The following is a 25368-nucleotide window of genomic DNA, read 5'->3' as shown; positions in this document are numbered from 1 at the left end:
AATATTGATAGGGATTGCGCTGAATCTATGGAATGTTGTGGGTAGTATGGACATTTTAACCATGATAATTCTTCCAACCATGTGCATGGAATATTTTTCCATTCTTTGTGTCTTCTTCAATTTCCTCCATCAATGCCATCATTTTCAGCATACAGGCCTTTCACCTCTTTGCCTGAATTTATTCCTAGGTATTTTATGCTTTTTGATGCAAATGCAAATGGCACTTTGTTCTCAATTTCTCTTTGTGATTACAATAAATTGCTTTTAAATATGGACTACAAGCCTTGTTGGTCAGGTGAGAAATGCACCAATTTAAAAGAGAGTAGTCAATTCAAATGGCAAAAAATGATTCCAGAGGAAATGGAGACAATACAGCAGTCAGCAAAGACTCTCTCTCTCTCCCCCAATCAAAATAATATCCTCAGTAATTGAGAAAAGAATGCTTCTATAGCCAAGAAGTGATGATATGAGGAAAATAAATTCTGAGAACCATAAATAGCTCTTAAAAGAAAAAAAATTGGGGGCGCCTGGGTGGCTCAGTGGGTTAAAGCCTCTGCCTTCGGCTCAGGTCATGATTCCAGGGTCCTGGGATTGAGCCCCGCATCGGGCTCTCTGCTCAGCAGGGAGCCTGCTTCCTCCTCTCTCTCTCTCTCTGCTTCTCTGCCTACTTATGATCTCTGTCTGTCAAATAAATAAATAAAATCTTTTAAAAAAATTGGAATTGCTCAGCAACTGCTACATAAGGGTTATTCTTCTAGAAAACAGAATGAAAAGACCAAAAAAAAAAAAAAGAGAGAGAGAGAGAGATAAAAAATGAAAAGAAAAGGAATATGTAAGAGTCAACTTGAAATGATAGAGCTCGGTGAGAAGAAAAATGTGTGAACAGCATAATGAAAATATCACTTGAATAAAATAGAATAATTGTACATGTTAGGATGAATTTTTAAAAAATACTATACAAGACAGGTCAAGTAATGACAGGTAATGCAGCAAAGTGGATAAGAGTTCAGACTGTGGAGCCAAACTGTTATGCTCAAATCCCAGACCAGCAACACACTAGCTGCATGAATGTGAGCAAGTTACCTAATCTCTCAGTACTTCAGTTTGCACATCCTAAAATAGGGGTCAGGCTATTCTTACCTTAAAGGGTTTGGATGAGAATTAACTGAGTTAATATATGTAAAGAACTGAAAATAGTACCTAGTACATAGTAAGCTTTGAGTTAATTATACGATACTCTCACGAAAATAGTATATACCACTTGGCACTGAAGTGCCCTGCTTTTATAGAATTATAAAATTAACCATTGTGTATTTATTTAACTAGAAATTGTGGTATAACTACATTGGGAAGCTGGAAGGGAAGTCCTGGATGATTTAAAACAGCCAAATTCTCATCTATAATAACAGGAAGTAAATAGACAATGTCTACAATCAATGGTTTTAAAACAGCACGTTATGTAGTGACAATGCCAATTCCCAGAAGAAATAGAGAATTACAGTGCAGTTGCCTTTGGGACACAGGACTGGGGCGCGACAAGGTGGGGGAGGGAACGGGCATTGGTTCTCTGATTTCCTAACTATGTACACTTGTTACTTTGAGATTCTTTTTAATTAAAGAATGAAAAAGGTTATTGTATATGAATTGGCTGTCAGTGCCCGGCATATTAGAGTAGACGCTCAATACATTTTAGTTAGATTTTATTCATTTCAGTAATTCCACTCACGGGAATTTTTCCTCTTTAAAGATACAATACCACAAGAAAAACATGGATGCTTATTTCTGGGTTATTTATAACAACAAATAACTGGAAGTGACCCAAATTATCAACCATATAGGAATGTCTAAGTCTTGTGCAAAAATTTGGTTGAATGCTATAGGTCAAGAACTTAAGTTTATTGTTTCAGATGGCTACAGACTGGCTAAAATATACCCCCCCCCCACACACACACAGTGAGAGATAGAGAGAGAGTGAGTGAGAACACACTCTGATGTGTTTAGACTAGGAAACCTGAGACAACCAGGGTGTCCAAACAGAGGAGATAGAAGTGTGGTGCATCTTAGAGCAGCTTCTCCTGCCCCTCAAGTCTTTAATGGAGGGTTTCCAGCTGCTTGGGTCACTATGGAAAGGGAATTTCTTCCAAAACTCAGAGTTTCTTTTTGAGCTCTGGTCTCTTATTCTTAAAATTCACATCACTATCCGGGAATGATGCACACAAACAATCAATGCCATTAATAGCAATTACTGCAGATACGTAGGAGCCTCTCCCTTGTCCTACAGTCAGGCTCAGCATTAGCCAATTCATGACTCCCATGGAATTCATTCTCAGGAGTGGCTCAGCCTCCAGCTCCACAGTGCTCAGAAAATCCATTAATTAGCAAAGTATTGACGAAACGAGGTGACGACAATGAAAAAAATGGACGATACGGGGCAACAGAGTGAGTCTCCATCTGAACCTACAGACAAGGCCTCCGTCTCTCAAAGAGGCCATGAGCTGAACAAGGCAGCTTCTCTAGATCTTCGTTTTCTCACCTGAGAAACGGGATACATTTTCCCTGCTTCCATGTGATGCTATGAGTATAAAATGAAATGATGCTTGGGAAGTTGTTGATCATGGGTTCTGATCCAGAGTAGGAGGAATTCAACCAAACTCAGCTACGTGTGTGACTCACTCCTCAGAACTGTGCTTCTCAAGCTTAGCATGCATCAGAGTCCCTTGGAGGCCCTGTTAAAACCCAGATGGCTAGGCTCTACCCCCAGAGTTCCTGATTTGGTAGGTCAGCGGGCAGGGCCAAAACCTCTGCATCTGTAACAGATTCCCAGATCATACTGCTGGTCCAGGACACAGGCACAAATACTACCAAAACTAACTGGGATAAAAGTTGAGACTTTGGAGAGAAAAGAAAAAGGCCAATGGAGAAAGTTTTCTACGGGTCCTCATCTGTCCTTTGTCCTGATGCCCACTGGGCAGAACCTTGACTTAGCATCTTTACCAGTGCTGCCTCCTTCCCAAGCTCCCTTCCAAGGTTCTCTCACTGAACCAAACCTTCCTTGTCAACTTCCTGCACTGAAAGATGACAGCCCGATCCCATCTGCCTGCATCCTACGTGCTGATGCAAGAGGCCACCTTTTTAGGTTCCAAGAAATTATGCATTCGTTATGGAGGAAATTAACACCTCAAAGCAAACTATAATTAGGAATTCTTCAATTCAGTTTATGCTTTTTCAATTAGGCACTCTATAATTTTAATCATGGGAGCATTAACATGTTTCTGTAATTTATATACCTGTGGTATAATTAAGCCTGGGAAACACATTGCTCTAAACTTGAATAGAAGGGATTGTTTCCCTTCACACTTGCAGTATTACAGGTCCCTAATGGAGAGATGATGCCAGTTTCAAAGGAGCCATTTCTAAGTTGCAGAGGCCAATGAGAGAGCTCCTGGCTTTGGAAATGTGAAGGCGTTCGTAGACCATGTGGTGCCTTTGAACATCTGGCTCATGCGTAGACATCTGCATCCCCGAGCTTCAACTCCTATTGTGACTTTCAAAACATTCCCGCCATTGGAAACTGCTTTGGACAACTATTCTTGGAAACTAATTTCAATTAAGCAGGAACAGGGTGTCCTGGCAGGGGAGACGTTATCCGAGAGCCGTGGGAAGCAGATGGCTCGGAATTGAAGAAACTAAACAATAGGCTAAAACTTAGCCTGGAGAGGGACCAAACTCCTTTTTGTACACTGATTCCTCTTCCCCCTTCTCTGATTCTGCTCCTTTCTCATAATTTCTGCTCTGCCTTTTAGCTACAAAGCAGGGCCCAGATACTTTGTGCAAGGTAGTCCTCTTGGGATTCCGAGCAGTTCTGCAAATTCAAGGAATTCAGAGGCACGCTGAAAGTTTTTGTGCTTATTCAGTCTGAACCTCTGAACTTTCTGAAGGTTAAAAACCTTCATTTTATCCCCCCTCCTCTTCCTGCTCTCCCCACAATAGCAAATTCAGATTTGCTGACTGCAATAAAAGGAAAAAGAACATAATCAAAACTGGCCCGGGGGGACAATGCATACAGATTCCAACCCAGCTGAGTGACGCACCCGTATCGCTGCAGCATTTTGGCACTCAATATATTTTGTCTGATCTAAGAAAATATGGAACTTTTTATAGAGCAAAAGTTGGAAATGGATTTGTTTCTCCCACGCTGCTCTAGCCTTCCACCAAAGAATACAGATTTGTTCAGATCCCGACACTCTGTCTCACCAAACATCCATCTTCTACCTAAGCCCCCTATCTGCACTGAAGTGATATATTCAGATGTACTATGAGCAACAACACAACATGAATGGGTTCACACGCCAGTCATTGTCACCAGCGTAGGAAAACAGGGGTGTGTTTCTGGCCCCCATATGGACCTTACTTAATGAAGTAAGCTGGCAGAGACCCTAGTTCGGCTCTTAGGAGCTAAAATTGATTATCTTCATGCTGAAACATACACCAAAAAGAGACGCAAGTTCCAAAAGCTGTAAAGCCAACAGGCGCAATTCCACAGTAAAATGTAAAACAACTACTTCCCCATATCATGAGAATAAGCAAGTACAGGCACCGGAGAAGAGAGTTCTTGGTTCCCTTTACTGGCTCCCTTCTCCACCCAGGAGCCCACGTGCCAGCCAACCTGGTGGTACCAAGGCTGTGGCTCGAGACCAGCATGATCATCCTCTGGGAGCTTGGGCGAACACAGATTCTCGGGTCTGGTCCTGTTAGCCGCAAGGATGGAAAACAGTCTACCTCTCTCCTAGCTCCCTTGATGATTCTAATTACCCTGGGGTCAAACCATTTCCTAGATGCCACCCCAGTGAGTGGGATGCAGTGGAGTTTGGGGACCATTGTTCAGGAAGTCAGGGTCTGAACAGCAGGTCAGCCCAGTCGTAGGTGCCTATTAACAGTCCCTTTGAAATGCTTACATTAATAGTCCCTCTGAAACTATACACAGGCCATGTCCTCTATTTAGCAGATCTCTGAAGGTCTACAGCAGTGCAGTGAACTAAAATTTTCTGTGATGATGGGAATGCTATTCAATATGGTAGCCACCAGCCATATGGGGCTACTGTCCTTGAAAGGTGGATAGTATAATTGATGAATCAAAAGTTTTACTTTAATTTCATTCTAATTAGTTTAAGTTCACATAGCTCCCATGTAGCTGTGGCTTCAGTATTAGACAGTGTGGGCCTAAAGTCTTGCCCTTGAATCCTTCTTGTGTTACTGGAGCTGCTACCCCTGTCCTGGTTATGAATACTTTTTTATACATTTATAATCTGCTTAGTGAGCCTACACTCAAGTGGAAATGCACCAGTGAAACAGCAAACCAAAAACAGTTGTAGCCAGGCAAGGAAAGGATGGGCTGCGTCGTGAAAAGGGATAAGTACGAATTTCTTCCGCCTCATGGCTAAGTTGTTCTTGTCCTACCAAAAAGCCAGGACTTTCAAGATCACCTCTCTCACTGCCACTGAGAGGAGGCAACTCTCTGAGTGCTAGCCCTAGGCAGCTGGAGCGAGCCTTGTGCAGAATGCTTTTTGGATGAGAGCAAATCTCCTTGGATTCTAACATGGCACAGATCCATTCACCAGCTCAGAGAACATCAATAGATCAGGCTATAGAAATGCACTTGATGGAGGCCGACTTGAAAGTCTGACCTTTGGACGGCTACAGACAGAGAGACTGAGAACCATCCGTTATCAGCTGTGCAAGATCTGAGACAAAGCAGTGATGCAAACTGTCATGGGGCCCAGAACACTGCGAGGAATAGAAGTCAGCAGAAAAAAGTTAGAGCAAAAGTGAGACCGGGAGAAAGCACCTTGCAGAATCGCTCTTGCTCCTGCAAAGCGTTTTACCACTTCCCCAGGGTTGGGAGGATTCATGGCACAAGAATTACATTTACTCAGACAGCCTGCCCATCCTTAGTCTGGCTTCTTTGGTCCTTGAAATAACTTGGCTTCAAGGACCTTCACCTTGAATTCATTACCATCCATCCACTACCACTGCCAACATGGTCACACCCGGAGCCATATTCTCCCACTGCAGGGCTCCATTACTAAAACCTTATCTTTGATCACGTTACTCTCTGAATGCCACTTCCTGTCTGTCTAGCCTCTCCCAGCCTTGTACCTTCTGCACAGCTTCCTCAACAGCACTGGGGTCACCTGGCCCTCAAAATCTCTGTCATTTGCACATCGACCTCCATGTGCTTTTAAAAATCAAGCCTGGACCATATGACCCATATATTTTTTTTAATTTGAATTTTTATTATTTTTTTCTTCATATTTTAATTTAAATTCTACTTGGTTAACATAGAGTGCAATGTTGGTTTCAGGAGTAGAATTTAGCGATTCATCACTTACATACAATACCCAGTGCTCGTCATAACAAGTGCCCTTCTATTTTTAAATTTTTTTTATTAACATATAATGTATTATTAGCCCCAGGGGTACAGGTCTATGAATCATCAGGCTTACACACTTCACAGCACTCACCATAGCCCATACCTTCCCCAATGTCCATAACCCAACTAACCTCTCCCTACCTCCCTCCCCCCAGCAACCCTCCATTTGTTTTGTGAGATTAAGAGTCTCTTATGGTTTGTCTCCCTCCTGATCCCATCTTTTTTCATTTATTTTTTCCTACCCCCCCAAACCCCCCATGTTGCCTCTCAACTTCCTCATATCAAGGAGATCATATGATAATTGCATATGACCCATTTTTAAGAACTTCCGTTGACTTCATCATCTTCTTTCTCCCATGGCCCTGGATCAAGGTAGGTGTCTTTCTTCTTTTCTACAGTAAGAGCTGCTGGGAGCTCTTAGAGAAAACTGAACTATAAAGCTTCAACCATCTCCTATTTAAAAAAAAAAAATTCTTCCTTTGGCTTTCACGTTTTAACTCTGCCCTGGTATTTCTTCTACCTCTTTGGCCAGCCCTTCTCCATCTCCTGTGTGGTTTCTTCACAGCGGGGTCTGGTCCTTATCTCTTCTCATAGATACTCTGCCTGGATAAGGTCATCTGCTCCTCCCATGCTTCAAATACCACTTGAATGTTAATGGTTCTCTAGTCTCAAACCCCCTGCTCTCATGCCTCTCTAGCCCTCCAGCCTTCTGGAATTTAAATAGTCCCTATGGTAGGAGGTGAACATGACAACCACACTCTCTTCTCCCTCATGCCAGTGACAGTCTGTTTCCATCTCTCCAGATGGCAGACGGTCCAAAATAGAACACTCTCTCGTTCTTCATGTTCCAGCAACTGCTCCTCCTGCTCCATTTAAAATATTCTTTCTGAAACACCTGTTTTTCCTCTTTGGTTGGAGCCTAAGGAATAAAATCCAGAATCCATCAACACTGGAACCAATTCTTGGTAAGTTGGGCTGTTTGGGGACTGAGAAAAGGAAACCTGCAACACAGGGTGAGCTGAAGTGACTGTGAGCCCACCTACATTACCTGAGGCCCACCCTTCCCCCTTTTGTTTTCCTGCATGGTCTTTCCTACTGGGGCTTTGTGTCATACTCACTAGACTGACCCTGTCTCTTTGGTTAGTTTCGATGGTAGCAACGTATCTCTTTAATCGTAGTTACCCGTGCCCTTTGTCGCCATATTTAGAGTGTGGGACAGCCCCATCGGGAACAGCCCTGCGGTAGTATTTATCCCACTAGGTCTTATTTCTGGTGCCTCTTTTTGTATCTGGCTCCTCCTTTTCCCCAGTCTGGTGTGATGAAATCCTGGCATGTGAATAGACTTGGCAACAAATGATATTACTTACAGAGCTAAATCTTCTTGCAGTCTACGTGAGAATGCCTCTTGCCCATCCCTCCACCAAAGTGGGTCACATAGCACCCCTCATCTTCAGTCTGCAGAAAAGGAGACCCAGAGAGCTGGGGAACTAAGTGAAATTAATGATGTCTTGAGAAAGAGTATCCAAGTATAATTGCCATTTCAATGTCTCCCAATACAGACGGGGACTCAGGAACGGCTCCATGCTAATAAATCCTCAACAATCTTCATTCCGCCTTCCTAATTGGATACTATCATGTCCTCATATCTGAGACTCATATGGTAATGATGCCAGTTTTGCTCACTGAAGCTCCAAGGGACCAGCGGAAGCCTTCTGTGATGGTTTTACATGCTCCCCATCTGGGCTCCACGGTTATTAAAGGAATCCTGGAAAAATCTGGCAATTTTTCCTCTTCTTCCCAATTAAGTGTTTTCTTTCTTTGGGAGTAGACTGGATCTCCAATTTGTAGGGCAGCTCGTCACTGTGCATTTCAAAGTCATAGTATTAACTCCCTGTACCTGTCAAGTGCAAGGGGCTCCGGGTGTTCTCATTAGAGAGCGAAGAGAACTTGCAGTGGGTATTAGAGGCCACTCACCAGATCCCTCTATCTCCATGTACACAGATTCTCATACTCCCAGCACTCCAAGCCTAGTACAGGTCTGAAGCATCCCATGAAAGCAAGTCACAAGTCTGAGGTTTGGAGGACATCCCTCGGAGGTCCCCAGCACTCGCCTGGACCACACATCATATCTCAGTCCTGTTTCTGCCCACCTGGTTCCTTATCCCCATCATATTCCTAATCTTCCAGGCCACATTCATCACCACTGGTCTCCCTTGGGTAATCTATCCTCCTAGACTCTTCTGTCCTCAGTGTTCCTTGACTCAGAGACTCCATGTCACGAATAAGCCAGAACCTGGCTGTCACCCAGGACAATGTCTTTTCTTTCCCATCCACCTGCCTACCCCATAGAGTAGTCATCACCAAGGTTGCTGCCCATTTCTCCCCGATCAAGGCCCTCTCTCTACCACTTCAACCGTTCAGGCATGGATGGCCATCCCTTCTCATCTGGAGAGCAACGTCTTCTGGCCCTTTCCCATCCAACCTCATCAGGGGCCACCCGCCCTTACATTTTCTGCCCACTGCTGCCCTCCTGGCCTCCTTTTATTTTTCTAACCTCATCTCCTGACTCCCCAGCCTGGTGTGATCCTCTCTTAGGTGAAACCCAAGACAGAAACCCAAGAAGAAAAACCAGTAAGGTGTGCCTTGTCGAGTTGGCTTCCCTCGTGGGCAACCAGGATTCAGTCTTAAGGGAGGTATGTGAGGACCCATGTGGCACACGCCTTGGAATGGTCCATGTGGAGGACAGGAATCTGGGCATGCTTGGACTCCCGTCCCCTCCTGGCATTCAGACCTGTGTGATTCTGAACTGGATCTGCCCGCTCACACTAACCAAAGTCTGTGGGGGCTTTGGAGGAAGCACTGAAGCCAAGAAGAAAGAGGGCGGGGTGGCGCTGCAGGAGGGGTCCCGTCCCTCTGCGTGAACCTCTGCACAAACCGACCAGCTCAGCCACAGCTAAAATGAGGTGGGGGGTGGGGTGAGGTGGCCCCAAGCCAGTGAGAGCCAGCTATGATTGCGAACAATCTGTGTTGTCAGTTAGTGTCTGTGGCAGCATTTGCAGGGAGCTCTCTCTGCCATTAGGATGTCTGCACGTGGGCCTGCTCACTCATTTCTGGATCTCCAGTGCTCAGCCCAACGGCTGGCACATGGCTGTTTGCTCAAATTCAAATGCATATACCACCTTAATGAATTGTGAATGGGAAACCCAGACTCCTCTCCAGGGATTTGGTCTCCCCTCTCCTGCTTGGTTTTGATTGCAGGTCCCCAGTCTGGTTTCCGTGTTTATAAGGTGTCGCTAAAGGAAGCTCACATGGGGCCTCAGGCCCCTTCCCGAGGATGCTTTGGATCTGCTTTCCTTCGATTTTTATAGCATATAGTGGCTGGTCCTCCAACTGGAAGGCGCTGCTCTTAGCCCTTGATTTGCTGGCCCTTTTGGCTGTAGAGATGCCCCAGCCCCATCTGCTTGATTTCGTGTTTCTGAAATGTGCTGAAATCTGAGGCTGTGTTTGGAAGCAATATTGTTCTGAAGACTTTCTGACATTCATGGAGTTCGCGGCACATTCTCTGATGTGTCACACCCTTGCCAGCACCCTGTAGCCAGGACTTTCTGGTGTCTGAGCAGCGAACAGGCATCAGACACAGCAGGTCTCAAGTCTCTGACCAGGGAGTGCCCAGTGCAGAGCGGGAGCCCTGAGCAGAGCTGATGCATCCTGCTGCAGGGTGGGAGAACTGGACACTGGACAGGTACAGAGAACGAGCCGGGCACAGACAGCAGCAAGGCAAGGGCTCAACTGCTAAGAAGAGAACAAAGGGTTCCCCACACCTGTTAGGACAAAGTCCAAACTCAAGATTCTTTACCTGGCCCTGGCCTGTTCTTTGCCTCCCTCCTCTTCCCTGCCCAAGAGCTCTGTGGCTCCAACCACCACGTGAACACACGCTGTACCTTCTCTGCCTGGGTTCCCACAGTGTGCTGCTTCCCCCTCCTTTCCTGAGCAAATCCCCCTCAGCCGGCAGGTCTAGGAGCTGGCAACACTGCCTCCAGGAAGCCCTCTTTGCACCTGAGCTCATCAGGCACATGATGGATGCCTCTACATTCAGCTCTCATAGAAACCTCTGACCAGGCTTTTTTTTTTCTTTCTCTGATTGTCTTCCTGACAGAACCACATCATCCAAAATGGTAGCCATGAGCTAAGAATGACCTTGAAAGACTCTTTAAAGTCATTTAAAAATTTAAAAAGCCAGTTCCTCAGTCACACTGGTCGGATTTCAAGTGCTCAACAGCCACAGGTGGTTGGAGATGCTGACTGGACAGCATGGACACAGGACATTTCCATCGCTGTAGAAAGTTCTACTGGGCGGTGCTCTTATGGATTGGGAGGCAGCGGAAGGCGGCACCTATGAATTGCATTTCCAGTCCCAGGACCTGACATCTACCAGGCACGCAAAACAGACGTGCTGAATCACTCATTTGTGTTTCCGAGGACCTACTAAGTGTCAGACACTGTCCCAGGGGAGGGGAACCATTAGTGTTGAGCCTCACATCTGCAGGAGCTCACAGTCTCGAGAGGGGCAGGCAAGACGCAGAACCAAGAAAAACCCACTGGCAGGTGCACAACACAACCAAAGAAAGAATAAGGAAGGAGAGACTCCCTGGGCCCTGTTGAGTAAACACGGGTAAAGGGAGGCAGAGGGAAGGGGAATAAAACCAGAAGCGGAGGTCAGAGGCAGATTCTGATGGGCCTTGAATTCCATGCTAAGGAGCTCGAACCTCATGTGGTGGAAAGCCAGTGACCCATCTAAGAACTTCAGGGACCATTCTAGAGCTCAGTGGAGAATGGACTGAAGGAGGAGCAGTGGACAGCAGGCAAACCAGCAAGGCCAACGTGGCAGGTCAGGGGGGTGGGTGTGGCGTGGCAGAGGGGTACAAGAAAGAGGTAACCGCACAGCTGATTCCAAGTGGGGTGGACAGGTCTCCGTGCCTGAAGGGAGGGGAAGGAGAGCAGGGGGATGTTAAGGTGTCCCCAAAGAAGCCAGCTGGGGATCTGGGGTGGGGGAGGCTACAGAAACTGGGGCTCTGCCTCAGAGACTGCATTATGGGTGATAAATTCACGGCCAAGTTACTTTCTTATGAAGGTTACCACAGATACATCAGTGTGACAGGCGGGGCGTGGGGGAAGAAGGTTTGGCGGGTTCGAGTTGGAGCTGAATATTAGATTCTAGTCACTATTTGATTGATCTTTTAAGCAATTCTGGGATTCTGTCACTTAAAAACCAATAAATCTTTGAAGGCCTGGGGAAAGCAATGCAAAAGCAATAAATCTCCATTGTGGAGTATTAGAAAAATAGGCCAAGCTTCCGAGGTGGTTTGGATGGAGGGATGGGGGTGCGGGAGCCCCACAAGACAATCCGCCCTTGTCCTCCTCACCTTCCTGCAAGCTCTGTTCGACCAGGCAGAGCCGGACCCCTGGCGCTTCCCAGGGGCAGCAAGGGGCAGAGCAGGGCTGGGGTCCGGCTGCGCCAGGGCCAGAACACTGCTGGCAGAAGGCGGGAAACAGCTGCACGGGCAGGGCCTGTAGCCGAGGCTCAGGAGTGAGGCTGCGGGAGGACCGGGGACTCCGCTCAGGGACAGGCTGGGGTTCATAGGTTACAGGCTGGGCCTGGACCACTCTGGGCTGGAGGGCCCCTGTGAAGTCACCTTGCCTGCTCCAGAATCCCTAGTCAATGGGAGCTCACTCCACAGCCCCACCAAAAGGTTACCGAGTCTTCACTTGACATCCTGGGCAAGGTGCTAAGTCCCTAGGCAGGGAATACAGAGCCTCCGGAGGGAGCAATGAACTCAGAAGCAGGAAGCAAGGTCCACACACTGGCTGCATGGAGTATGAGCTCCATGACCTTGAGCCAACCACTTAGCATCTCAGACCTCATCTGATAGGGAGACAGTACTTTCCCACAGCTGACTCCCTGGGTAAGCAAGGACCACATAATACAATGGCATTAAAGGAGCTACCAACCATAAAACACGATTCCAGACGTCTATGACCCAATCCATCCAGTGGGCTCACTGTGTCCTGTGGTTTAGAGAGCCTTCCCTGTCTTCTTGACGCCTGTGTTTCTCTGACCTGCTGGCCAGGGATGTTCTCATCCCTCTGGCCAGGCCAGTTCTCTCCATCAGTACACTGTCCCCACAGGCTTCACAGGATCTTGTTCTGCCAGTTTCAGTTCTGTATCTGGTTATCTGCTCCATGCCCTGCCCCTTCCGTGTTCGCATGCACGCTTGCAGGATACTAAGCCTCAAGGGGACAGGTGTGTATCTACCTTGTATCTTGCTCTATACCCATTACTGAGCTCAGCTCCTGGGACATAGCAAGGGCTCAGTAAATATATGCTGAATGACCTAATGGTCAATTCCTGCCAGATGGGCATCTTAGTGCCTAGAGTTCAAGGCGAAAAATGGTTCAGGGAACTGAAATCTTCTGTGACATTGCCGCTGCTGTCATTGCTGTTGACCTGGAAGTCATGCAGGCCGGGCCTGGTTAGTTTCCTTCTCTTTTTGGCAAATGCCCAAGCAATGGTCTGAAAATAGTTCCTGAAACGGAGCGTACGCCCACCCTCCATGATCCAGAGCCTCGGGAAGAAAAGCAGCCAGACATTTCCAGACACCAAGCATTGCCCCTTTGAGCAGTGACATTTAATTTTTTTTTTTTCCCCAATGGAAATGTCACCAAAATATGTCATGCACAACTTTCTCCTTGGGAGGTAGTGTGAAATGAGTGCTGACTTAGGGTCAGCTGAACTGAGTTTAAATTCTGTCTGTACCACTGCTTGCCTCCTGGCCTGGGTCAACTTACTTGGCTTCTATTTATCTCAGTTTCCGTCTCTGCAAAATGGGGAGATGATTATTGCAATGTTTTGAGGATACAGAAAGTTGATGTACGGCGACAGGCATGTAGCAAGGGCTTCCTCATTACATGGAAACTAGCAGGCTCTTTTCACTTAAAGACACGGATCGTAATGCTACACTTTTAGCTGAACCAGAACAGTTAACAAACATGCATGGCTGTGACAGTCTGCAGGGGTCAAAGCAGGTCGACCTCCCGGTTGGCCGAGTCATCTGGGATTGTCTCATACACGCGCCCTGTTTTTCTTTGCTCCCTGCTCACTCTCCTTTCTCGCTGCTTCTGGGTCATTTCCATTCCTATGTCCTAATGCAGTCTTAGAATGCAATGGGCTTATTAAACAGATGTGCAAATGGAGAGCATGCAGGCCCAGAGGGAAAGTGTAAGGGGCCCTTCTCTGGGGGCAGCTGCTTCCAGCTTCCCCATGAACACTGGTTTGGGCTGCTTAGAGGACCCCTTTGCTGGTCTCTGGAGATGGGCAGGCCTGGGTGCTAAGTCCCAACTCATCACTTACTTACTGGCTCTGTGACCATGAACTTTTGGTCTCCTCATTTCTAACAGGAATATAATAATATGAATAGGTTAGTCAAGGTTAAATTCTTGGAACATAACAGGTGCCCAATAAAACACAGTGATAATTACTCCCATCTGTGTTCAGCTGGGCTTGATGGGTTTCCAGAGGCTCATAGGTAGATAACCTGATTCATCTTGAGGATGGGACCTTGGACCCTGTATAGAAAAATCATCTTGATCCTGCCACAGGGCAAGACCAAGAAGGCTTATTTCTCAGTATAACTTTTGTCTTAAAAGAAGTTTCTCCACAGCTTTGCACTGGGATAAAGTTAGGGAGTCCTAGGTAAAAAAACAAAGCCCTTTCTTCCCTACCATGGAATCAGTTAGGGTCTCGAAAAGCTCTGGAAATTTGAACAGGATAGAAGTCCCATCTTATCACTTACTGGCCCTGTGACCATGAGGAAGCGGGCAATTCCGTGACTCCATAGTGATGGTAGATTTTCAAAAAACTATTCTGAAGAGAACCTCCTGAGTGCCACAAAGAAGAAGCCAAGCCAACGAAGGAAGGAACTTTCGGAGGTCTGGCTGGCTTTCGGCATTTCCGTATTTTATTTGGCCCATATGAAACAGCTATCCTCTATGCTTTCCTGATAAGGAAAATGGAGGGTCAGGGAGATTAAGTATCCTTCCCAAAGTCACCCAGCACTGTTGGAGCAGGATCTGAATCCAGGTCAGCTGTCACCAAGGTCACATCCTCTCCATCACCCCACACAGCTGCCAGCCGTCGGCAGCAAGCTAGAGAGAATCCGCACCTGCCGGGAGTCGTACGGTGGGATGCTAGCTGATGAGGTCGCCTTGCTGACCCGTAGGCTCACAGCGATACAAGGGGACACCGAGGTCTCCAACATGAAGGTCTTAGGCTTTCGGTCTGATCTGGCCTGTGTGCCTGGGTCAGCTGCTAACTTGCTGTGCAGTGTTGGGCAAGCTATTCCTTTTTCCCAGAGTTTACTCTTATCACCTGAGAGGCTCTCTTAGATTTTGAAATAGTGACCAGTGCTGCCGTATGGGGGGTTACGCGCTGGGAAAGGGAGAGGCATGGGTGGCCCCAGGGGAACCCATGGTTTGGCACCCGGAGGACCTGCATTCGAGTTCAGCTTTCCTACCCACTCCCATGGGCTCTTGAGCATTACCGAGCCTTGGTATCTCCATGCGTAAATGGGGACAATCCCTTACAGAACATGCACAGACAGTGCAATCCGTGTACAGAGAGAAGCAAAGGACCACATTGCCGGAGAGTAATGGGAAGAAAAGCAGTGAGTCAGGCAATGATTCCTCTGAGGGAACAGCCACCACCCACTTGGGCTCATCACAGATAGGACGGTCCGGAACAACCCATGAAGAGAACACAAGGCAGAGGTTCCACGGTCAGGTGTGCCAGGAGCACTGCACACACCTGTTGCAAGGCCTGACTTAGAGTGAGACCCTGTTCGGAATCTTTAGAATACACAGCAGTTTCCAATTGCTGGCCGTTGATTCTGTTTCCTCTGCCACCTATGCTTCCTGGGTCGAGCTGGATCCAGGTTGGAAAACCAAGACCTAGATCATCTCAACAGCCTCCATCCTGGCTGGTCTCCCTGTCTCCAGTATCATAAACGTGACACTGCAGGGGGCTAGCCCGGGGCTCCCCAAGACCCCTCAAAGAAGCTGGAGCTTCTCAGAATTGGCCCTTATTCTCACCCGACCACTCCTGCCTTGACCTTCATGCTAAAGGAAAATCTAGAGCCTTGGATTAACTAGTCCCGATTGCTCCTCACAATTTCAGGTGGCTTCTCTCCTCCTGGCCTTGCTCATGCTGGACCCTCTTACTACTTGGCAAAAGATGCAGCTCAGTGTCACTGCAGACTGTCAGCTGGGAATATCTTCTCTTCCCTGAGCTCTCATAACAACCTATGTATATCTCCGTCAACACGTACTGTATTGTAATTATGTTGTCATGTTTCTTGCTTCCCAACTCAAGTGTGACTTTCTTCCGAAAATGACTTCTTCCCAGCTAGTTTGGTACTGTCTCCCAAGCAGTTAAACAGTGCCTGGCCCTGAGTGAGTGCCTAGTAAATGTTTGCTGAAGGAATGAATAAACAAATCGATTTGATCTCTTGTGCCACACTCATTCCCCACATATGAGATGCTCCAAGTCTGCTTGTTGAACTGGGAGGAGCCAATTTTTCTTTTTTTTTTTTTGAGTAGGTTCCCCCATCCAGCATGGAGCCCAACATGGGGCTTGAACTCATGACTCTTGAGATCAAGACCTGAGCTGAGATCAGAAGTCAGATGCTTAACTGACTGAACCCTCCACGTGCCCCCGAACTGAGCCAGTCTGAAAGCTGTACCCTGGGGCAAGGTGTCGTGGTTGGCAAAGCCCAGTGACGAAGGCTGCTCACCTGACAGGGGCTCCCCGTGACTGAGCGGGCTTCAGCATCACCGTGATGGTCGTGTCTGTTTCATTCAGTGGGGTGTCGGTGTCGTATTCAGGCATCGACGGAGCTGGGCAGAGAGCAGAGAGAGGAGGGCACTCAGCACAAGTCTCAAACCCAGCTCACCACCTCCCTTTGCTGCCATCTCTAAAGATACCCAGGATGACCAGTAGGGGGACATGGCGGAACCAGTTGGGTGAGAGTCACAGGGCATCCCAGGCTTTCAGCAGAGCCTGCTCTCCTTCCAACCTGCCTGGAGGTCCCTCTCAGGTTCACAAGAGTCTGGGGAAGGATGTCTGGGAGGTGGCCAGCAGCCCTCAGGAATCAAGTCCCCCACCAAATAAACAGATAAAAGCAGTAAGTCCAAGTACTTAACAAAGACATGAAGGCAGAGTCGACCTTGTTCAACATATTTGAAATGCAAATTACAGCAGTGATGAACTAGTTCCTCTTATCCTTTTTTTTTTTTTTTTTTATGAGACCCTCCCTTCTCTCAGGCCCAGCTGATAGAGGAGTACGAAAATCGAATCCCTTGGGAAGGTAATCTAGCCGTTTGTATTAAGAGCTATTAAAACCCACATCCCTTTTAATTCAGTCTTTCAATTTCTGGAATTTGGTCCTGAAGTTATAATCCAAACCAAGGAATTAAACTTTATTCTGTAACATGTTTATTGAAGCGTTATGGTATAAAAACACGGAAGCACCGCACACATCCAACCACAGGGGAATGTTTAATTAAATTACGTCCATCCACTTGACAGAACATTATCACGAAAGCAATGTACCAACATGGAAAACGCTCATGGTAGAAAGATAAGTGAAAACATTAAGCTGCAAAAACCACTGTGGGTATCTGTGCAAAGTATGTATGTATGCAGGGCAGAATTGCACAGGTATTCTCAAAAAATGTAAATTGTAAAATGGGATCGGAGATAATTCTCTACTGATGTTGCCTGGAGGTGGAGGGGGGCCATCTCAGGGACAGCAGGGGACATCTCAGACCTCCGTGGCTTTACACTAGTCATTCCTTCCCTCCTTCCTTCATTCATTCCCACACATTTCATGAGAACTTGTGCTGTGCCCTGTACTGACAAAAAGAATATTGCTGAAATCACATTTTTTACAAAACAATATGTATGAGAAAAAAATGTACTATTTAATGCAATTGTGTGGTAAATTATTTGGTGAAATCACTTAGGGTTCCTGCTGGTCTAGTCTAATTTGTATGTTTTTTACACTTTAGGAAGTTCGTGATTTCGGTTTACTTCACAAGACTACAATGCTAACACATTAGGGACTGCATCGTCCTAATTGTTCCATACCACGAGGTGACAGCTGGCTCTGCCCTTTTATGCTCCCAGGAAAATTAGGAATGGGGGGAAAAAAACCCAGAACACGTTTCTTCCCTTTCTCCTTTCTATTAAGAGAGATACCTGAAATTTTGGTGGCAATCCTAGTGGTGACAGGGGGTCCGAAGCCCTTGGCTGTGCTGGCTTTGATGGTGAAGGAGTAGGTGGTGCCCGGGTACAGTCCCACAAAGAGGTGGTGGGTTTCATTCCGCAGCTTGAAGACCTTCCCCCGCTGGCTGGAGAGGTCGGCACTTGGGTCCAGGGAGCCGACGGCCTTGTAGTTGATCTATACGACAAGCCAGGAAGCAAACAAATAAATATGTCACTTGGAAAGCTAGATGGAACTCATCCAGGGGAACATCTGGAGAGGAAAGGCGAAAGAGGCACGTGGACTTGACAGCAAGTTCTGCTGTGACTGTCCAGCTTACACATTAACCCAACCTTGAACACTCCACTGTTGATACACGGGAGCGCGGTGGCCCAACAGAAACAGAGCGTGAGCCACACGCCTGCTTTTCAGTCTTCTCGTGGTCACGTGAAAAGGGAATAAAATAAAGAAGAAAGTAAAATTGATTTTAATAAGATATTTTGTTGAACCCGGTATTTGCCAAGGTTAATCATTTCAACGGGTATTATAAAAAATTTAACACGGTCTCTTATATTCTGTTATTCAGGTCTTGCGAATCTAGTACGCAGTCTGTCCATTTGGACGAGCCCCATTTCTGAAGCTCAGTGGCCACTCGGGGCCAGTGGCTGACCTATCCGGCAGCCCCAAGAGTGGCGCTTCCATGCGGCATCCCATAAGGATGGTTTGGAAGGCTCATTAGAAAGGCAGTTCCCATGTCCCTTAGTCCCCACAGCGTCCTCTGGGGCTTTCTTTCTTTTTTTTTTTTTTTTCTTTTGTTGCCCTTTTATTTTTTATTATTATTATTTTTTCAATTTATTTATTTTCAGAAAAACATTATTCATTATTTTTTCACCACACCCAGTGCTCCATGCAAGCCGTGCCCTCTATAATATCCACCACCTGGTACCCCAACCTCCCACCCCCCGCCACTTCAAACCCCTCAGATTGTTTTTCAGAGTCCATAGTCTCTCATGATTCACCTCCCCTTCCAATTTACCCAAATTCCCTACTCCTCTCTAACGCCCCTTGTCCTCCATCTATTTGTTATGCTCCACAAATAAGTGAAACCATATGATAATTGACTCTCTCTGCTTGACTTATTTCACTCAGCATAATCTCTTCCAGTCCCGTCCATGTTGCTACAAAAGTTGGGTATTCATCCTTTCTGATGGAGGCATAATACTCCATCGTGTATATGGACCACATCTTCCTTATCCATTCATCCGTTGAAGGGCATCTTGGTTCTTTCCATAGTTTGGCGACTGTGGCCATTGCTGCTATAAACATTGGGGTACAGATGGCCCTTCTTTTCACGACATCTGTATCTTTGGGGTACTTTCTTATGTGTTATCTTGTTGCTTTCCACCAAACCTTGGGGCCTCAAGATACTCATTCTCGTTTTAATATTGGAGACACTGAGGCTGGACTGGAAGGAACTTGCATGAAATCAGCACTTTCCAACCTCTCTCCGGTGATGGCCCAGGTCTGTGTTTCTCAATCCCCTGCCGAGCCATCCTCATCTGCAGACCACACCGCCCGGGCGGCTCACCACGTATGTGAGTCTGGTCAGAAGCCAGACCCCTCCACACTCTGCAAGGAGCCGGGTTCTCTGGCCCCACCCTTGGGTGTTGGCGCAATGTCGAGGTCCTCTGAGAGTTTCTAAGCGTTTGCTCTCCGTTTCTGTACCTACCCTGCTGTGAAAGGAACAGACAGGGGGCATCCCAGCACCAGCACGCACAGATCACATTTTGAGGGCCACATTCCTAAATCACACAGCTGTTAAAGTGACACACACAGAACTATGTGTTCGCTTCATCTAGTTTGTTCCATTAAAAATGTTTTATTAGAGTATAACGTGCATACAGAACACTCTACAGTTCGGTGAATCCCTACTAACTGGACACAGGCCGATAACCCAGCACCCAGTCAAGAGACAGACCACCACTGGAGCCAAGACATAGCCCGCGTGCCCCCACTCTGAAGCCTCTCCCCTCCCCCAGTAGGATGACCTCGATCCGGACTTCTAACAGCACACGCTAGTTTTCCCCCCGTCTTGCACTTAATATAAATGGAACCGTACAGGGCGCACTCCTGCGTGTCTGGCTTCTTTCGCTCCGCATTATGTCGGTGAGACCCGGGCAGGCTGTCACGCGTTCTCACGGTTATGCGGTGTTCTGCCACCGACATGTGAGTAAACCCAGGCCTGCCGCATCTGAAGGCTGTGCTCCTTATTCTAGAAGGAGCTGCCCGGCTGGGAGACAACGCATTGTTACGTAAAGAAGGAATTCATCCATCTACTCGTCATCCCCTTATTTGCTCCTTCCCAAATGTTGCCTGTGTAACATTTGTGTTCTGGGACCTGCATTGTGCTCTGCTGGGTACAGCCCAGATCAGTGCAGGCTGGACCCTGTGCCCAGGTGTCTTCCACTCCAGAGTGAGGTAAGGCAATGGCACGGTCACCTTACATCACTCTGTCTTCTGTCAAGAACTCAGCCTTGATGGGAAGAGCAGATGAAGACCGAAACAGGAACGTACCAACTTTCCATCCCAAATAAGCAGTCTGCTCTTTCTGGCAAGGGCACCAGACATTTTGGAGACAGAGGTAACTTCTCTGTCCTCCGTACAGCAGTAGCAGGGCAGCGACTGATGTCACTTGCTGAGGAGCAAGGCCACCTGCTTGGGGCAGAGCAAATCGTGGAGGAGGAATCCAGAGAGCCGAAGGTTTTGGGTTGTTTGCAAGCAGAGCTTCCGGCCAGGGGTCCCTGTGTCGCAGGTTCCTGGCGAATCTGTCCCCAGCTTTCCCTCTGGTCACCTCTGCCTCCTCCACGCTTCTCGGAGGGAGGCACAGCAAATATCAGCCTCTCTGTGTGTAAGGGCCGTTCCGAGGGCAGGGAGCATTCACAGGAAGCTCTAGGTAATCATCCTGGTTACTGAAGGCAGGTGATGCACACGTTCTCTGGGCTCCTCCCACGTGACACCCCAGCAGCATCCCAGGGGACTTCCTGGAGGGAGTCCGCTCCAACTGCTTCCAAAGGTAGCTGGATGGGGGACACGTCCGCCACTAGCTACCTTCCTTTCCTTCCCCACTCCAGCTTCTCCATCATCTACTTGTATTCCAGTCTGTGTCTCAGGATCACCAAACTAAGACAGTGTGCTCACGGAGGTTTCTCAGGGGAGAAGTGAGCTGACATCCGAGGATAACAGTCAGAGGTAGGAGCATTCCAGGTTCCCAGCAGAGGGAACTGCCTGGGCAAAGGCCTGGGGTGGGAACAGGCTCGGAAGGACTGAGGAGAGCCCAGTGTGACCGTGGGGTGGTGAGCAAATGGGGGAGCTGAGCCCCCAGGGTGCTGCTGGATGCCAGTTTCCTGGGGCACAAGAACAGACACATCCAGAGCACTCTGCGGGGCGGGGTAGGGGGGCAGCCAATCCCAGCGTACCAGGTGCTCCTGCAGCCTTTTGAAATTCTGTCCCTGTCCCCCTGCCTGGGCTGGTGGCAACCACACTGATATACAGACACCGGGAGGTAAAACTCATGCCTTATTTACTAGCCAATTCCTTTCCTGCGCTCCAAATTCAATCCAAAAGCGACTCAATTTCCACCGAGCTGTCAATATAATATACCGTGCTCCCTTGCTCTCCTAACCTTTCCTGGTATTACAGGATCCTCACTTACTTGTAATGAAACACTATGAATAAATCAATGTATGTTAATATAGCGTGTCTTCAATTTTTTATGAAGGGCTTCACCAAATCTAATTCCCACTGCTTTGTCAGAAACAGTCTTTGAAAAATTTAACTTGCAAGTTTTACGAAGTTAGTGGGGGACGGGGCTGGGGAGGGAAAGCCAGGAGGTAAGAAAATTGGAATGGGATGGAGCTGTGGCCATAAAATGCATAATGCAATGTGAGTCTTTGGAACTAGAGGAAGGGTAGGATTTGTTAGAATAGGAGACATAAAATAAAGAGTTAGTGGGGGAAAGGGTGCCAAGCTGCCTGTCAACCCGGGTCTCTTTTGATCACTGTCAGGGAGATTCCCAGCCAGAAGCCAGAGTGAGGACTTCCTAAGGAGAATCCAGTCATGTCACCCCTTAGAATCAAAAAAGCAGTGGTTTCCCATTGCTCTTGGGATCTGGAGCACTTTCTTTCTTTCTTTTTAAGATTTTATTTATTAGAGAGAGAGAGAGATCACAAGTAGGCAGAGAGGCAGGCAGAGAGAGAGACAGAGAGAGAGAGGAGGAAACAGGCTCCCTCCTGAGCGGAGAGCCTGATGCAGAGCTCCATCCCAGGACCCAGAGATCATGACCTGAGCCAAAAGCAGAGGCTTTAACCCACTGAGCCACCCAGGTGCCCCCTTTAAAGCACATTCTTACCCTGTGGCTTTCAACAGCTCTCTGCATGAGCTGGCCTCCCGTGCCCTCCCTCTTATGTACCAAGGCTCTATTCCAGTGTCTAAAAAAAGCTATGGTTCCATTGGCCACAGGGCCTTTGTACCAACTATTCTGTCAGCTGAGAACATTTATTCCCTTCCCATGCCTTCTTTTTACCTAATTAATGACTGCTCATGCCTAGACCTCCCTTAAAATGACACTTCAACCCATTAACGGTCACCAGAGGGGAGGTGGGTGGGAGGATGGGTGAAAGAGGTGAAGGGGATTAAGAGGACCGTTATCACAATGAACAGTGACTGATGTGCAGGAATGCTGAATCACCGTCTTGTACACCTGCAATAGGTAACATTGTATATTAACTATACTGAAATTAAATATATAGATACATTTTATATATGTATATGTATGTATGTGTGTGTATATATTTATACACACACACAAAAATATAGGCACCCTCCCCCTGCAAATGACACTTTTCATGAGTGCCTTCTCCAACTCTCCCGTCCTCCTTTTTCATGTTCCAGAAGAACATCTCTTTCCTTTGAACTGCTGACTTTACAACAAGCCAGGCAACTGTTTCTTTCATGAGTCCCTTTTCCACTAGCCCAAGGGTTGAAAAAGTAAAGCCCGGAAGCCAAGTGAGTGTCACCGTGCGTGTTGGTACATAGAGGTCTCTGGGAGCACAGCCACGCCACTCAGTCACGGATCACTGTGGCTGCTTCCATGCTACGGTGGGGGGGGGGCGCGGAGAGGGTTAAGTCATGGCAGAGAGAGTATGACTCATACCGTGTAAAACATTTACTCTCTGCTGCTTCATGGAGAAAGTCTGCTGACCCTCGTAGTAGACTTTACGCTCCACAAGGGCAAGGATCTCACCTGGGTTTTGTTCCATGTGGCTTCCCCTCGCATGTCTGAAGGAAAGATCCAAACAACTGTGTGGTGTGAACAACTAGCTTCGCTTCTCTGAGCTTAGGGTTCTTCTTCTATAGGGTTAAATAATCATTTAAATGTTGGTTTCTGTTTGACCTTGCAGAGTGACCCCTGCTTCTTTTCTGTGGAAGGCAACCTCTTTGATCAGGAGTGAGGACCTCCAGGGGGCGTCCACGAGCCCCTTCTGCCTTTGTAACAAGGGTCCCGACCACCACGGACCGTGGGGCACCTTGTGAAGAACAAGCAGCCTTTCTAGCCTGGGCTGCAAAGGATGGGGCAAGACAGGCAGGGAGAACAGGAGATGATTTCCCTTGGAGGGCCCCGCCAGGAAGGACCTGTCTGTTTCTTAAACATGCTCTAAGCTGTGCTGTGGTCCAGGCACTGGGCTGGGTACTGGGTAAAGGCAGGCAGAGCAGCTGATGAGATTCTGCTCCTGAGAACGAGATGCTGCATGGAAGGGGAGGGAAGATGTAGGGGTTAGGGAACTGCCCGCAATGCAGAAGCAGGGGATCGGTCTGAAGATGCAATCTTCAGAAACACAAATAGGGGGCACTCACCATGTGCCAGGCACTGTGAGGGGGCCTTACATAAAAACCATCTCATTTCATCCTCCCCCAAAATGGTATGGGTTCTTTACGGTCATTGCCGTTCTTCAGTTGAGGACACGGAGGCCAAGAGAAGGTTCGTGGGCCGTGGGGCAGTGTGTCGCAAGGGTGGATGGGACTCACTTCACCAAGTGTTCTCCGCTGCCTCTACTTCCTCATGGTCTCATCTCAGCCGGTGCACGAATGTGCACACCATGACACACCCAGAACTTGGACAAGTCACTTAGAATACAGGGAGATGTCCTGGAAGGACCAGAGCACTGTTCAAAGAGCTCACTCACGACAGATGACCCCAAGTGGAGGAAACTCTAACTGCATTAGCAGGCAGGAATGATAGAATAAAGTGTGTGGAGTCCTGCCCACCTATAGCGTGATGCTCCAGAAGCTTCCTTCATAGCTCAGCTCCCCTCTCACTACACCCCTGCTGTCTTTGTCCTAATCCCCTGGGGGGAGGGGCAAGTCAGCATCCGACCTTAGACCTCCCACCAATTCCTGACTTTCTGCACACGGCTTCCAGCCCATCCTCTGAAGGTCTCAACCTCCTAACAAGGTTACCAACATCGTCAGTTCATTAAAAAAAAAAAAAAAAAAAAAAAAGTTAATTTTTTTTTTCTTTAAACCCAAAACAAATGGTTGATGTATTTTCTCCCTTCTCTGGACCCACTGTAAAACTGTTTACAGACACGGTCTCTGCCATCTTGGTGATCTCCAAAGTAAACACAAGGAAAGACCTATTCAAGGTCACTGCCTCTTGTCAGAAGTGTTAGTGTTGTCTTTTTGGCTTCCTGAAAATTAAAAAATCAGATGTGAGCACATTTCTTCTTGAACAGATGGGTGAAATGCACATGGCAGTGACTTCTCGGCCACGGGGCCCTTGTTTTTCCTAGAGAGCAGAGGGCTATAACGACAGCAGGAAAATGATTATGACTGACACGCGTCCTGCTGCTCCTGGTGTTTCTAATCCAGTTCCTGACTTTGGGGACAAACAGAGACACTGATGGAAATAGCAAGGAACCAAGATCTTGCAGAACACAAATTTGGGAGTGACCGGTTCTGCTGGGGAGAGTGCAGACAGCCTCCTGGGGAAGCTGCCAGACTGTGGGGCTGGGCCCGGACTCCAGAGCAGAGAATGCCCTTGAAGACCTTTTAGAAAGTATTAATGCCTGCACCCTACCCGAACTAACTGAATCAAATGCTCCAGACACAAAGACCTTGGCAGCAATACAGTTTTAAATTTCTCTAGGAGATGCTATGGGGCAGGCGGGATCGAGAGCAGTAGAGCTGGACCCCTTACATGAAGGGGGTTAAACAGAAGAATTGCAAACTGTGGCCTGTGCCAAGGAAGGGTGTCCTCAAAGGGCATGCCTGGAGACGAGGGGACTCACCGCAGGAACACTACAGCGGTAAAGGCTACAGGTGGGTGAATGCTGGGTTCGGTGGTCCCCACTGAGGAGGAATTGATGTGTCTGCACAGCCTTGTCTCCCCCCAGAGTTACGAGCTACTGTTGTGGCTTCATTAGCAGAACAGATTCTTTGGATCCCCTCCCCCCCGGGGGAGGGGGAGCCGGATCCCTCTCTCCCTGAGTGTGGGCTGGACCTAGTGACTCATTTTACATAAACCTAGTATGAAAGGGGGTATTATAGTAGCTTCGAGTGGAGAGA

The 25368-nt window shown here is 47.7% G+C and overlaps 1 protein-coding gene across 4 annotated transcripts in view; it reads right to left on the bottom strand.

Moving 5' to 3' along the window:
• PTPRT (protein tyrosine phosphatase receptor type T) overlaps nucleotides 1-25368 on the bottom strand; it is an 804817-nt gene that overhangs the window by 296490 nt on the left and 482959 nt on the right. For all 4 annotated transcript variants that reach the window (XM_044263018.1, XM_044263019.1, XM_044263017.1 and 1 more), the window contains 2 exons: nucleotides 17742-17943; nucleotides 16276-16378 (listed from right to left, as the gene is read on the bottom strand). In XM_044263018.1, coding sequence (XP_044118953.1) covers nucleotides 16276-16378; nucleotides 17742-17943 — 305 coding nt within the window. The remainder of the gene's footprint in view (nucleotides 1-16275; nucleotides 16379-17741; nucleotides 17944-25368) is intronic.

Source organism: Neovison vison, chromosome 8 (genome assembly GCF_020171115.1).
Source record: "Neovison vison isolate M4711 chromosome 8, ASM_NN_V1, whole genome shotgun sequence".
Taxonomy (NCBI): domain Eukaryota; kingdom Metazoa; phylum Chordata; class Mammalia; order Carnivora; family Mustelidae; genus Neogale; species Neogale vison.
Note: the sequence above shows the minus strand (reverse complement) of the source record. Positions and strands in the feature narration are given on the sequence as shown.